The sequence below is a fragment of the Anguilla anguilla genome, chromosome 1 (genome assembly GCF_013347855.1).
Source record: "Anguilla anguilla isolate fAngAng1 chromosome 1, fAngAng1.pri, whole genome shotgun sequence".
In the NCBI taxonomy this organism is placed as follows: Eukaryota; Metazoa; Chordata; class Actinopteri; order Anguilliformes; family Anguillidae; genus Anguilla; species Anguilla anguilla.
This window is the reverse complement of record NC_049201.1, coordinates 73,025,095-73,037,979: the sequence shown is the minus strand read 5'-3', so window position 1 is coordinate 73,037,979 and position 12,885 is coordinate 73,025,095. Positions and strand designations below refer to the sequence as shown.

General features: G+C 49.7%; 1 protein-coding gene across 4 annotated transcripts in view; it reads right to left on the bottom strand.

Moving 5' to 3' along the window:
- Window positions 1-6,921: 6,921 nt before the first annotated feature.
- The window catches only part of znf574 (zinc finger protein 574), a 19,966-nt gene continuing 14,002 nt past the window's right edge, over window positions 6,922-12,885 (bottom strand). For all 4 annotated transcript variants that reach the window (XM_035412441.1, XM_035412450.1, XM_035412424.1 and 1 more), the window contains exons 5-7: window positions 11,306-11,400; window positions 9,023-9,456; window positions 6,922-7,398 (exon numbers count right to left, since the gene is read on the bottom strand). In XM_035412441.1, the coding sequence (XP_035268332.1) occupies window positions 6,922-7,398; window positions 9,023-9,456; window positions 11,306-11,400 (1,006 nt within the window). The remainder of the gene's footprint in view (window positions 7,399-9,022; window positions 9,457-11,305; window positions 11,401-12,885) is intronic.

Genomic DNA, 12,885 nt, shown 5'->3' with positions numbered 1-12,885 from the left:
GCGGCTTCTGCTGCTGCCCCTCCTCTCTCCCCTCCCTCGCCCCGGCAGGGCGTCGCGGCGCCGCGGCTACGCTAACCGCGGCCGGGGAGAGCCGGCAACGCAGAGGGACGGAGCGAGAGGGAGAGAGAGAGCGGCGGGGAGAGGAGGGAGACAGAGGGAGAGGTGGAGAGAGAGAGGGAGAGAGAGAGGCAGAGTGAGAGAGAGAGAGGGAAGGAGAGAGAGAGAGAGAGAGAGGGAGGGAGGGAGAGAGAGAGAGAGGGAGGGAGAGAGAAATTGACATTCAGCCCAGGCACTGCGCCTTGCTTGTAGAATAATGATCAGCTACTCAGTATTCCAGGCGCATAGCCTCCACTATCAATGAGAGTGAGAGAGGGAGAGGGAGGGGGGAGGAGAGAGGAGGGGGGGAGGGTGGAAGGGGAGCAACAGGGAGGGAGGGAGGGAGGGAGGGGAGAGAGAGTGTATGCGTGTGAGAGAGAGGGAGAGGCACACAGGGAGAAACAAGGTGAAGAAAAGAAAAAGAGGTGGAAGGGGGAGAAGAGAGGGAGGTGGAGGACAGTACGTCTGGGTGAGACAGGATGAGTAGACACATGCGGAGTACGGCACGGTGTGGATACCCGCTGCACACACACACACACACAATACACACATAAACACACCTGCTGCACACGCACCCGCACACACACACACACATGCATGTGCTCACTCACACATACACATACGCACCCGCACACACACCCGCTGCCCACGCACCCACACACACGCACACACACACCCGCTGCACACGCACACATTCGTGCCCATACACACACATGCACGTGCACACTCACACATACTCACTCACGCACAAACACACGCACCCACTGCACCCATAGACACACCCACTGCACACAAACACACGTGTGCCCACACACATGCACACACACACCCGCTGCACACACACACACGCACACACACATGCATACACACATATTCACATGCACACACTCATCCACACACACACACACACACACACACACCCGCTGCACACACACATGCACACACACACACTCGTGCAGGCACACACACACACACCCGCTGCATACACACATGCAAACACACACTCATGCACACACACACACACACACACACACTCACGCAGGCACACACACATGCACACACACACTCATGCACACACACACACACACACACTCACGCAGGCGCACACACACATTACACAAAGGGAGAACACTTTGTCAAAGTCACGGCAGGTATAGCCACCTCAGCAAAGCAAGAGACACCGCAGGGGAAAGAGAGGGAGAGAGGGGCAGGAGGACAGAACAACAGAGAGAAGATAAAATATGGAGCGAATTCAAGTGAGAAAATGGGTGACTAAAAAAAAAAGAGTGAATAAACTAAATGGAGGTCAAAGGGAAAAATAGTCAGATGTGTAGTTGTGTACATTAAAAAAAAATCTCATTTTCCAATTCAGATCAGAGACAGGGGCTCAAATACACAAGCTGATTACATGAGAAGAAAGATCTATTTTAAAAGATGGAAAAAGGGGGTGAGCTATCAACACTTAATAAGCCTTGGCAATATATACACAGATGTTCTTCATGCCAATAAACCAATTAAGATTCTCAGTCAGAGAGAGAGAGAGGGGAGGGGGGGGATTGCTTAAAGAAATATATTTGAATGTTAACCTTGCCCTCATTTCACAGAAATCCCACCACACCAGCTCTGGAGTCCAGACTACTGGATTATCTTCGTGACTCTCCACACTACGTCTGCTTACTTAAGCACGTTAGAAGGAGACCCCAGTCTAGACTGCCCAAAGACAGGCCAAATGTTAAAATTCCAGTCAGAATTCCCCAGTCCATGCGCATATTTTTACTTTTTTCAAGTATTTAAGGCCTTTTTAAAAATGCAGAAAAAGTATTTTCATGTAAAAGAAAAGGGCCATTTCAAACTGTCACACTGAATATAGTAATATAATATAATTTAACCACCAGTGATAGGAAAAGCATACGCCAACACCTTAGTTCAACACACTGACACAGTTTTGGCACTTTAGCACATTAAGCTGAATAAGCAATACGTCTGCAAGGAGCTCTCGAGTAGCTTACGTTTAAGAGACTATAGACTGGGGAATTTTCCGACGCGTTTTCTGTAGCCAAGGTTTTCAGTCTGTTGAGGGTCTGTTGAGTTAACCGTCTAATGGAAAACCTCAGCCGAAATCTCGCGAAAACTGAGGCGCACAGATAAACGCTGAGAGGGGAATTATCTGGACAGCTGTCCCACAGTCTACTAAACCGCGGGATCCCAGATTCTCAGGGCCGCTTAAAATGATAACCCTCTCTCTCTAGCCGAAGAACACCCCGTCTATGAAATGGCTAACTGTCAACACGTTTCTCCATCACCGATTGCAGGCTTCAGTGTGGTGGCTACTCAATGCACAAGCACACAAACACATCGAAAAAGTTGCATCATATGCAGTATATCTTAAATAAAAATATAAATGTTACACATTTAAATGATCATAGTACTACTTAAGTAAATGTTAACAAAAAAAATTTCTTCTTCTTTTGAACCAGGTATATTTTATATTACATTCTCTACAAAATGTCATTTATATCATATGGAAATAGAACAAAAAAATATTTAATAGAGCAAAACTTCTTTTTCTTCCATTTTGTTAAGGACCCTTTGCTGTATCTCAGATGGTAGTTTGAGGCCTCTGTCAAAACTCTGCATAATTTCACTTAATCTCCGGGTCAAAGAACTGAAATCCACAGACACTCGAACACAGGGAAGAAGGGACACACATTTCCTGCAGCTCTTGCTGATAATTACATTAATTGCTCAATTTTCCATTGACATGAAGGCTGCATTTCTGTAAAACCGTATTTTACCTCGCTGCAGATTGTAGAACATCTTGTTCTGCCAGCATTCCGGGTGTTTTTTTTTTTTTGTGCCACCAATACCGCAGCCACGAAGACGGCAACGGACTCTTTAACACATACCTCGATACGTGCTGCCTGTCCGTTGGCATACGGTCGATGAGAGAAACAGGATGCAATTATCAGCACATACAGTAGCACCGTGTGGTGAATCCTATCAAAATGGATAAATTCAGGCACACACCAGCATTAACTGGGCAAGCTCTCTCATTATATTGCACTACAATGTTTGTGTTCTCCGATACTGTGACATCCCTCAGATGTTTATGTTTGCTTGCGAGTAGAATACCAGTTAGAGCAGGATTTAATTGCTGTGCCGTCCTGTCTGTCATGCCCCAAATAAATGGCACCCGAGCTTCTGCTCAGATCTGCACGTTGACAGACAGCACGCACTATAATGAACGTAACTGAAACAAACACAAGCCCAAGGGGAAACTGGAGACCTCATTTAACTCAACTTGTTCTTTGCCCTCATCCTTAATTTGAGGCATCATCGATGTGTCACTGCCGCACGTAGACGTTCATCATTTTCAATATAACATACCGCAGTGAGGAAAGAGGCCTTCCTCATTCCTCGCAGTGCGATACGTGCTTTGTATGCGAATTAATATCGAGATCACAGACTGCGTGGAAAATTTGCACAGCTGCCGCTTACTGTTTGACAACGGGAGGCAAGGGCAGCGCTTGGAGCGATGGGTTCAATGGCAGCGTTTCGGCCGCCGCGTCAAGGCAGGGCGAGCTCGCGTGTGCGCCGCGGCTCCCCGCTTTCCCCGCAGCCTGCTTCAGTCGCGCCCTCTCGGCGTGTCAAGCCCACGCTTTTGGCCTGTCAGAAACCTCCCGGGTCTTCGACGGGCTAGCTGGGGCTAAGAGGCGAGGTCACGGTTGGCTAGCGGCTGGGTTAGCGCAGGTAGCGTGCTGACACAACATGCACGTCAACGGTAATTCTTCAGCGGGCGCTTGATGTTAACATCAAAGGACTAGTGTAGGAGGGATTTAACAGTGATTCTGGTGCTTCTGGTGCCCAACAGCGGACAAAGAGACCACTCTGATGACTGGATTCAACGAACGTTTCTCCGTAATTTCTTTCCTCATTATATTATATTACATTACATTACAGGCATTTAGCAGACTCTTATATCCACAGCACCTTGCGTAACTTTTTTTTTAACATAGCATCAATTTATACAGCTGGATATTTACTGAAACAATTCAGGTTAAGTGCTCTTACATACCGACTACATAAAAGGAGTTTGGAGACTTGGCAGCGTTCTCAGCTTTTTAAAAAGAGAGTGTCTTTCCAAAGGTTAAAAAAGTGACTTACATTCTCGCACAGCGTGCGAGGTAAAGGCAGTAAAAAGCACATAATGGAGCTTTACTTCATTTAGCTTAAGTACAGAGTGCGGCTCGAAGGCGGCCGGGCAATTTGAAACAGACAATGAAGCTTTTCTGCATCCGCAGTGTGGCAACACTGTAATTCCTTAAAATTACTGGGCTGTGTATTATGATGAAGAAGATGCGGCCAGTACGGAACGAGTTGCATCCACTCCGAGGCACGCGGAACTGCATCTCAGTAATTCCAGTTCCGATTGGGGAGGAACTACACACTGCCAGAGCTTCTGGGGAATATACTGAACCCAAAGTTGTGCTCGGTAGAGGTAAAGAATATTATCATAATGGAAAGTAAACGAGGAGCTAGCCAAAAAAGGGTGTTGCATAGGTCTAGTGCATTTTTAACATATCCGTGCCGCTATGGCTCCAAAAAAAGTCTTAGAACTGAATATACGCTTTTCCTTTTTTTAACCTTAATCAGGCACAGCACAACCATATTCATTTGTAGCGGGATTTTAATTTCAGCACACGTCCGGTCAGCACAGGGTAGTCATGAGCTTATCATAAAAGACCTCGTAAACAACCAAGGAGAAAAAAAAGAAAAAAAAGAATGCACCCCAAAATTAACTGCAAAATATGTCCCCAAAATCCACTCTCCCTATCAATGGCTGGGCAGTACTGCATTGGCAGGAAGCACCACAGTGATTATTTTAATCATAACTTTGTCAGAAGGGAAATGAAATGACCTTCAGTCATCAGATTCCATTGGGACTGTGACACAAACACATATTTTTGGCTGGCAATCATAAAAAGAATGGCAACGTTTAAAAATGAACAGCAAATGCCAGTCATAACGTGTATATGCATGAAAACAGGCTACAGTGCAGTGCACAAGTATTTGGACAGTGTTTCTGTCATTTTGAGGTTAAAGTGCAGGCTGTCAAGGGCATTTCAATCCATATTGGGTAGGAATTACAGCCCTTTGTATAGTCCCATTTTAGGGGAGCAGAAGTTATTGCACAGTAGGCTGCAGTTTGCTGAAAGGCACGTTTTAAAAAAACTGCAGAGTTCAGGAATAATGTCTTCTGGACAAATGACACAAGTATTAACCTGTACCTAAGTGATGGAAAGAGGAAAAGGTGGAGAAAGAATGGAACTGACCGTTATCCAATACCACCCAACCCCCACAATCTGTGAATGATGGTGGAGGTTGAGTTATTATTGGGCTCGTATGGCTGCCACAGATACTGGCTCACTTGTCTTCACCGATGATGTGACTGCTGACAGCAGCACCAGCAGGATGAATTCTGAAGTGCGCAGAAACATCTTATCTCCTCGGATCCAATCAAATGCCTCAAAACTTATTGGATGGTGCTTCACCTTGCAGCACGACAATGACCCCCAAACGTACCGCTGAAGCAACCAAGGGGCTTTCCAGGGCCAAAAACTGAAATGTTTTTGACCCGGGCCAAGTCAATCACCCATCCTGAATCGCTGAAGACAAGACTGAAGGCAAAACCGCCTCCGAAACAAACAGGAACTGAAGATGGCTGCAGTACAGGCCTGGCAGAGCTGAATCAGGGAAGACACTCAGTGTCCGGTGATGGCTATAGGTCACAGACCTCAGGCAGTCATCAAATGCAACAAATTTTCAAACCAAGTATTAAAACGTGACGAATATTTCAGATTGTTAATTTGTACAGCTACTTTTGCTCCCCTTAAATTGGGGGAACGTATAAAAGGGGTTTAATTCCCACACGAATCAAACAATACGGACGTAAATACCATCGAAGCTGACAGTCTGCACTTTAACCGCATATTCATTGTTTCATTTCAAATAAAATGTGCTGGTATACGGGGCCCAAAACAACCAAAATGGTGTCACTGTCCAAGCACTTACAGATCACATTACTGTATATGCCAAATTAACTCTGAGTAAAAGGTTAACAGGGCGGTTGCCTTGGTGACTGCATGTTCCCGTGCTTGTTATTCGACATCACGTCTGCCAGGCAAGCGCTGCGGCGGTTCGGCGCGGCGCCGGGGCAGCTGGGACAGAACGCGACGCGAGAGACGAGCCGGCGGGCGCGTGCCCCCGGACCACGCCCCGGCGAAACGACGGCCGCAAACGCAACAGGAAGCAGAGACATTTTATTACAGGAACTGCAACGGACTGAATCATCACACACGTCCAAAACCGCCAATGCCCTGACTATATATATATATATATATATATACACACTGTACAAAATACAAGCAATTTCATCATTTCACAGGAAATGTTCTCTCAATAAAAAGTCTTTGTTGCTTTTCGTTTTTCATTTGGAAAATCCCTCCTTCCTTGCGACATGCACTCCTACAACCTCCTCTCCCTCTCCTCCCCTCTGCACTTCAACTGCTGGATCTTCCCTTCATCACATTTCTTCACTGAAGTGCATGTCCTCCACTTCACATCTCCTTCCTTTTCACTCCCTCTCACTATACCTGTCACACACAAACACACACACTTACTCAAATACATACCCATGAACTCTCCCTGCCTCTCTCTCTCTCTCTCTCTCTCTCTCACGCACACACACACGCACACACACGCAAGCACATACACACACCCCTGTCCCTGTCCCTGTCCCTATTCTCCCTCCCTCTCCCTCCCCGCCTATTCCAGCACGACCTCGATGGACTGCTGGATGTCCTGCTCAGTCACCACGGAGACGGAGGGGTGGAAGAAGACCAGGGAAGAGGCGTCCGCGTGGTAGACGGTGGCGGCGGCGTCGGAGGCGGGGGTCTGCACCAGCAGGATGGTGCGCACGGCGGCCTCGCCCTCGGGGGCGGGGCTCGGGGCGACGGGGGCGGGGCTTGGGGCGGGGGCGGGGCTCGGGGCGGCGGGGGCGGGCAGGTGCCCGAGCGCCCGCGCGTGCTTGTCCAGGTTGGAGCGGGAGCGGAAGGTGCGGGGGCACTGGGCGCAGGCGTGCGGCTTCTCGCCGCTGTGCGTGCGGGCGTGCTCCGTCAGGCGCGCTGCCACCGAGAAGCTCTTCCCGCACACCCAGCAGCAGAAGGGCCGCGCCCCGCTGTGGATCCGCTCGTGGTCCTGCAGGTGCGGGAGCTGCCGGAAGCGCTTCCCGCACTTGGAGCACTGCGGCCGCACACAGAGAGGGGGATGAGGGGAGGGAGGGAGCGGGGGAAAGAGTGACAGGAGAGGAGAACAGAGGAGACGGCAGAGGGGAGGGGGCAGCAGGGGGAAGGGGAGAGGAGAGAATATTGTATAAAAATTCAATTAAAATAAGGACTTGAGCATTAAGCGTTACATTAAACTAATTTAGCTAAATTACTCCACCGGAGCAGTTATGTGCAATGGTACTGGATCTGGCGAACAACATATGCAGACCAGTATGGGTATGTGCAACATCCTCATAAGGCTTAATAATATGCTGACTGGGCTAACTGGGCTAACAATGTTAACTGCTAACACAGCAAAGAGGCAAAAAAAACACAGCAGAGGACGTGTGACAGCGAGCGATACAGTCACGCCAGTGAGACTAAAGGCCAGATAAACACAGCCGGTGTGGGAGGAGCAGAGCACAGCCCCACGCAGCTTAAACGCTCATGAACGCATTTCCCATGATTCACCGCAGGCCGCGCTCGCGCGCTCCGCTGCTCGTCGTCGTCGTTAGCGGCGGCTCCCGCGCGGGGCTGAGGCCGGCGGAGCTCAAAAAGTGCTGCTGTGCGGCGCAGAGGAGAAAGCCCGCGCCTCCCTCACAAACTCAAAGGCTACGGTGCATGCAAAATGGCCAACTCGAATTGTAAAAAAATAAATAAATAAATAAAATAAAATAAAATAAAAAATGACATTAGTCATTAGAGCGTGAAAATTTATATTCAAATGTGAAAGAAAAGAATGAAGCGTATCCTAATTGCCGCTGCCTTCCTTTCAACCGGAGTGGAGTTAAACCAAAAATAAATCTCGCCTCCTCTGTGGGTCGGGTCGTTGCCGTGCTGTTTGATGGACACGTTTGCTTCATCCCTGGTGCGAACAGAACATGTAATTTCTGCCACTGGGATTACAGTGAATACAGAATTAAGTGAATAAAAAGGAGATTGGCACTGGCCTGACATTGGCATAAAATGCTTAACCAGTCAAGTTAGTTTTACCCACTTCTTTTTCCACGCTAGCGTTTTGTGAGTCCTAGGGGTGTGGGAGGATAATGTTAAAACTACGCTGATCGTAGGTTCTTCTCCAAAAGGTCCAAGAAACGATATTTTTCACTTTTAATTTAATTGTAAATTATCCAACAGGATCAAGAATTCTTTATTCTTATTTCTCGAAACGGTGTGCCTTAATGCCTTTAAACAGAACATTATAAACAAGCATGACACAGGTGGTATGCAAATAGCTTACGTATAACCGGAAAGTATAATTCAACATTTAATATTGTAATACATATTAAAATATATTGGAATGTATTTTTTTTTGAAGGAATATTCAAACGCCATTTTTGGCCAATGTTGACAGCCCTGACTCCAACTGGCATTTCAAAGAACGTGTACGAACGCGTCACACTGCTGACTGGCACACTTCCTGTCACGCGACTTGCTGACTGGCACACTTCCTGTCACGTGACTTGCTGACTGGCACACTTCCTGTTACATGACTTGCTGACTGGCACACTTCCTGTCACGTGACTTGCTGACTGGCACACTTCCTGTCACATGACTTGCTGACTGGCACACTTCCTGTCACATGACGGCGCCGGGGTTACCTCGTAGGGCCTCTCGCCGGTGTGGATCCTCATGTGCAGGTTGAAGGTGGAGGCGTAGGCGAAGCCCTTGCCGCAGTGCTCGCAGCGGTAGGGGCGGGGCTTGCTGGCGGCGGCGGCCTTGCCCTGCCGGTGGGTGAGGACGTGCTTGTCCAGGGCGGTGCGGGACAGGAAGCGGTGGCGGCAGGGCGCCATCGGGCAGCGCAGCGGGGTCTGCCCCGTGTGCGACAGGCGGTGCAGCTCCAGCCCCTCCTGGGTCACGCAGCAGTGCCCGCACATGTCGCACTCCAGCTGGCCCATGCTCCGCCCCCGCCCCTGGCCACGCCCCCGGCCCTGACTGCGGTCCTCCTTCCCCGAGCAGTGCAGCATGTGGTTCTCCAGGACGGACTGGTTCAGGAACTGGATGGAGCAGATGGGGCAGGTCTTGGGCTCCTTCTCTGTGGTGGGAGATGGACAGACGGACAGACCGTCAGTCAGACAGACAGCCAGAGTCAGTCAGTCAGTGAGACAGACAGACAGACAGACAGACACAGAGTTTCTTCACTGAACGAACACTTCAGCCTCTGTGCCACTGAGCCAGCAGTAGAACTACATAAACTAACCAGTTTTTTTCTTAGTTTTTTTCGAGCGGGGGCTATCTTTGGGGAAAGCGCAGTCTCAGTACAGCACTAAAATGACTCAAATGTGGGGTGGGGTGGGGGGGGGGGGGGGGGGCAGAGGATCTCAGTTTCTCCTGGACATGCATTAAACCACAGGGGGTTCTCTGGAACCATGTGAGCTCGGGGGGAGATAGGGGAGAGGGGGAGAGAGAGAGAGAGAGAGATAGAGTTTGAGACACAGAGAGGGAGAGGGAGGGCGAGAGAGAGAGACACAGAGAGGGAGAGGGGGAGAGAGAGAGAGAGGGAGAGAGCTCATCCTCCAGACCGATGAGACGTTTCCTGTGGGGCAAGGGGAGGACCAGATTAGGCTGGTTAATGACGAGGTGCGAGCAGAGCGAGGCGAAGCCTGTCAGAGAGACGAGAAGAAAGCGGGGGGGGGGGGGGGGGGGGGGCGGCGGAGGGACGTGTTAATGAGAGAGAGAGAGAGAGAGAACAGAGAGGGGCGGGAGAGGATGGGACGGGACGGCGCTGGGCGCAAGGCGAGCGGGCACGGGGGCGCGGGGGTTTGGGGGTCCGGAGGGCAGGGAGAGGCACGTCGGCAGGAAGGGCAAGGATGAGTCAGAGGAACAGCAGCGGGAGAAGGCTGGTCCTCCTGACTCAATGCAGCGATGGAAGCGTACTGAATACCACCGGCACTAAGGTAAAAACAACACTGCAGAGGGCAGGGAAAATCTCCAGGCTGTACGGTACGGTATTTTAGGCCCTTGATATGACGTGCAAATTCACACCATTGCCCTTTGTTATGGGCTGCATCGAGAATAAAAAGGCATAATTCGGCAGAGAACTGTCACCGTGGTGACACCCCAATTCTGTTGAAGTTGTCCAAACATTAATGGAAGCGGCAGACTGCCTATTTTTTTTTTTCCATTTTAAAAAGACGTTTTTAACAGAAAAAGGACGTTCGCTTCTCCCAGACAGCAGCTAATGCGCTCGGTCATTTTTACTTAATTTTTTTTTCGATAAGCGCCTGCTTCCAATCTCTGGCCCGGCCACCTGGGATACTGCTACCGATTTATTTTTCCGCAGAACTACACTTACTGAGGAAACCTTTACCCTCCAAATCAATAAGCGCAACTTGCCTTTCAATTTTTAAATTAGTTCTGTCTAGTCAAGAAAAAAAAACCTAAATTGAGAAAAAATTGCATTTTCCCCCCGTTTTAATAAGCAAAATGATCCTGAGCTTTCACTCGCGAGGCTTGTTCAAACTCCCAGTGCCGACAAACTCCTCAAGACGAAAGCATTATCTTCCCAGACGCAACGCATTTTTTATTTTATTATTTTTTTTAAAGTATTTTCGGAGGTGAAAGCTGCCTGTTATCAGGCAGTCTGCGGGCCACCTGCGTCTCTGCCCGGGGCTCAGACTTCTGCGCTCTTCTCAGCAGGGACGGAAGACCGGCGAGGACAGACGGCGTGCTTCACTCCCGAGCGCTTTCTTAAAGCGGCGGGCCCGGCGGCCATTTGCAAATCCCCCCGGTTACGAACGCGGCGGAACGCAGGGCGGGGACAGGGGGACACACAGACAGACAGACGGAGCAGCGTTGGGACAGAGGGACACACTCAGACAGGCAGCGGGGGGGGGGGGGGGGGTGGGGAGAGACCCCGTGACGACCCGGGAGTGAACTCTGACCTTGGTGCATGAGTGTGTGCTGGTCCAGGTGTTTCTTGCGCTTGAAGGTCTGGCCACAGTCCGAACAGGAGAACACACGAGCGGCATGAGTGAGTCTACCCGAGAGAGAGAGAGAGAGAGAGAGTTTTAACAAACCTTTATTGTACAATACATCCCGACATTCAGCACAGCAAAATAAACCTCCAAATCAAAAAGAATAACAAATACCAAGACACACACATGCACACACACACACACACACACACACACAAGAAAAACAAACAGAAAAAATAAAAAGGAGAAAAACCTGAACAAAGAAATACAACGCAACCCTTCACAGAAGGAAACATATAACCATTTGTATAACCGTTAGCTTAGTGTTGTTAAATATTAAACCTCCTCCCTCCAAACTACATACAGCCTCCCCATGGCACAGAGACAGAGAGAGAGAGAGAGAGAGAATGATTGTTATGATTGTTGTTATCACTACGCTTTGGCAATACGCATTTTGAAGTACTTCATGCAAATAAAGCATCTGAATTGAATTTAAATGTGAGAGAGAAGAGAGAAGGGGGGGAGAGAATGAGAGAGAGAGGGGAGAGGGGGAGAGAGAGAGAGCACTTGAATGTTAAGCTTGTAAAAGTAAGTTAATGAGAGCTCATGCACATGTTTCAGTGCGTGAACCAGTGTGTGAGCGAGCCAATTAAAACGAAGAAAGGTTTCAGCAGCGCACACCACTGTTCTTGTTCCTCTCTTCACCGGCACTCTGATGCTGGGTCCACAGAACTCCAGTAAAACACCAAAGCAACATTTCACAGGGTGAAAAAGTCGTCCAAAGCTCTGTTCCACGTTCACCGGGCAACACCGGGCTGAAAGCAGCCTCCCGGCGCGGCCCGCTCCACACTGCGGCGTGGCGAGCCCGAAGTTTGGGGGAAAAAATTGGCAAATTTGCATCGTCCGGCTGGGGGGAGCGCCCGTCTGGGATGGCTACCCAGTGGCACCCCCTGGGGGAAGCCTCCTTAAACGGGCCCGCGGCCGCCGCTGGCTGATGGCGAGCGCAAGGGCGAGGAAACGGAGCGAAGGGGGCGCGGCGGTGTCGACGGGCGGCCATGTTTCTCCCCGCGGAGCGGATAAATCGCGGGAGAGGACCGAGGAGTCGGCGCTCCTGAGAGCCCTTAACCTGCATCATCGTCATCTTCAAATCGAGCCGTAATTCCTCATCCCATTCGGCCAAATTGCCTTTATAACCGCTGCGTCTGATACGCGAGACCAGGCCTGCATCTTACCTTACCCGATACCGCAACGTACCATAATTACAATAATGCTGCAATTTCCTCGCGAAATTACAAATTGCCTTGTTGCCATGGGGATTTTAGCGAGGACGCGTAGTTTCTCAACGCGCTCCTCTTAAGATCTGTGCGCGCAGCATTGTGCCCGTGAAAAACATTTCCAGTTTCTAGTTTCTCGTATGCGCGCTCAGGGAAAGCAGTGGAAACCACTGACTGAAGGGAATTCTCGCACAAACGCGTTTCCAGCGTTTCTGAAGTGCTGTTGTGGCACACTTTCCGCAAACAAAGCGTACCTTCAGGCGCGCAATCACG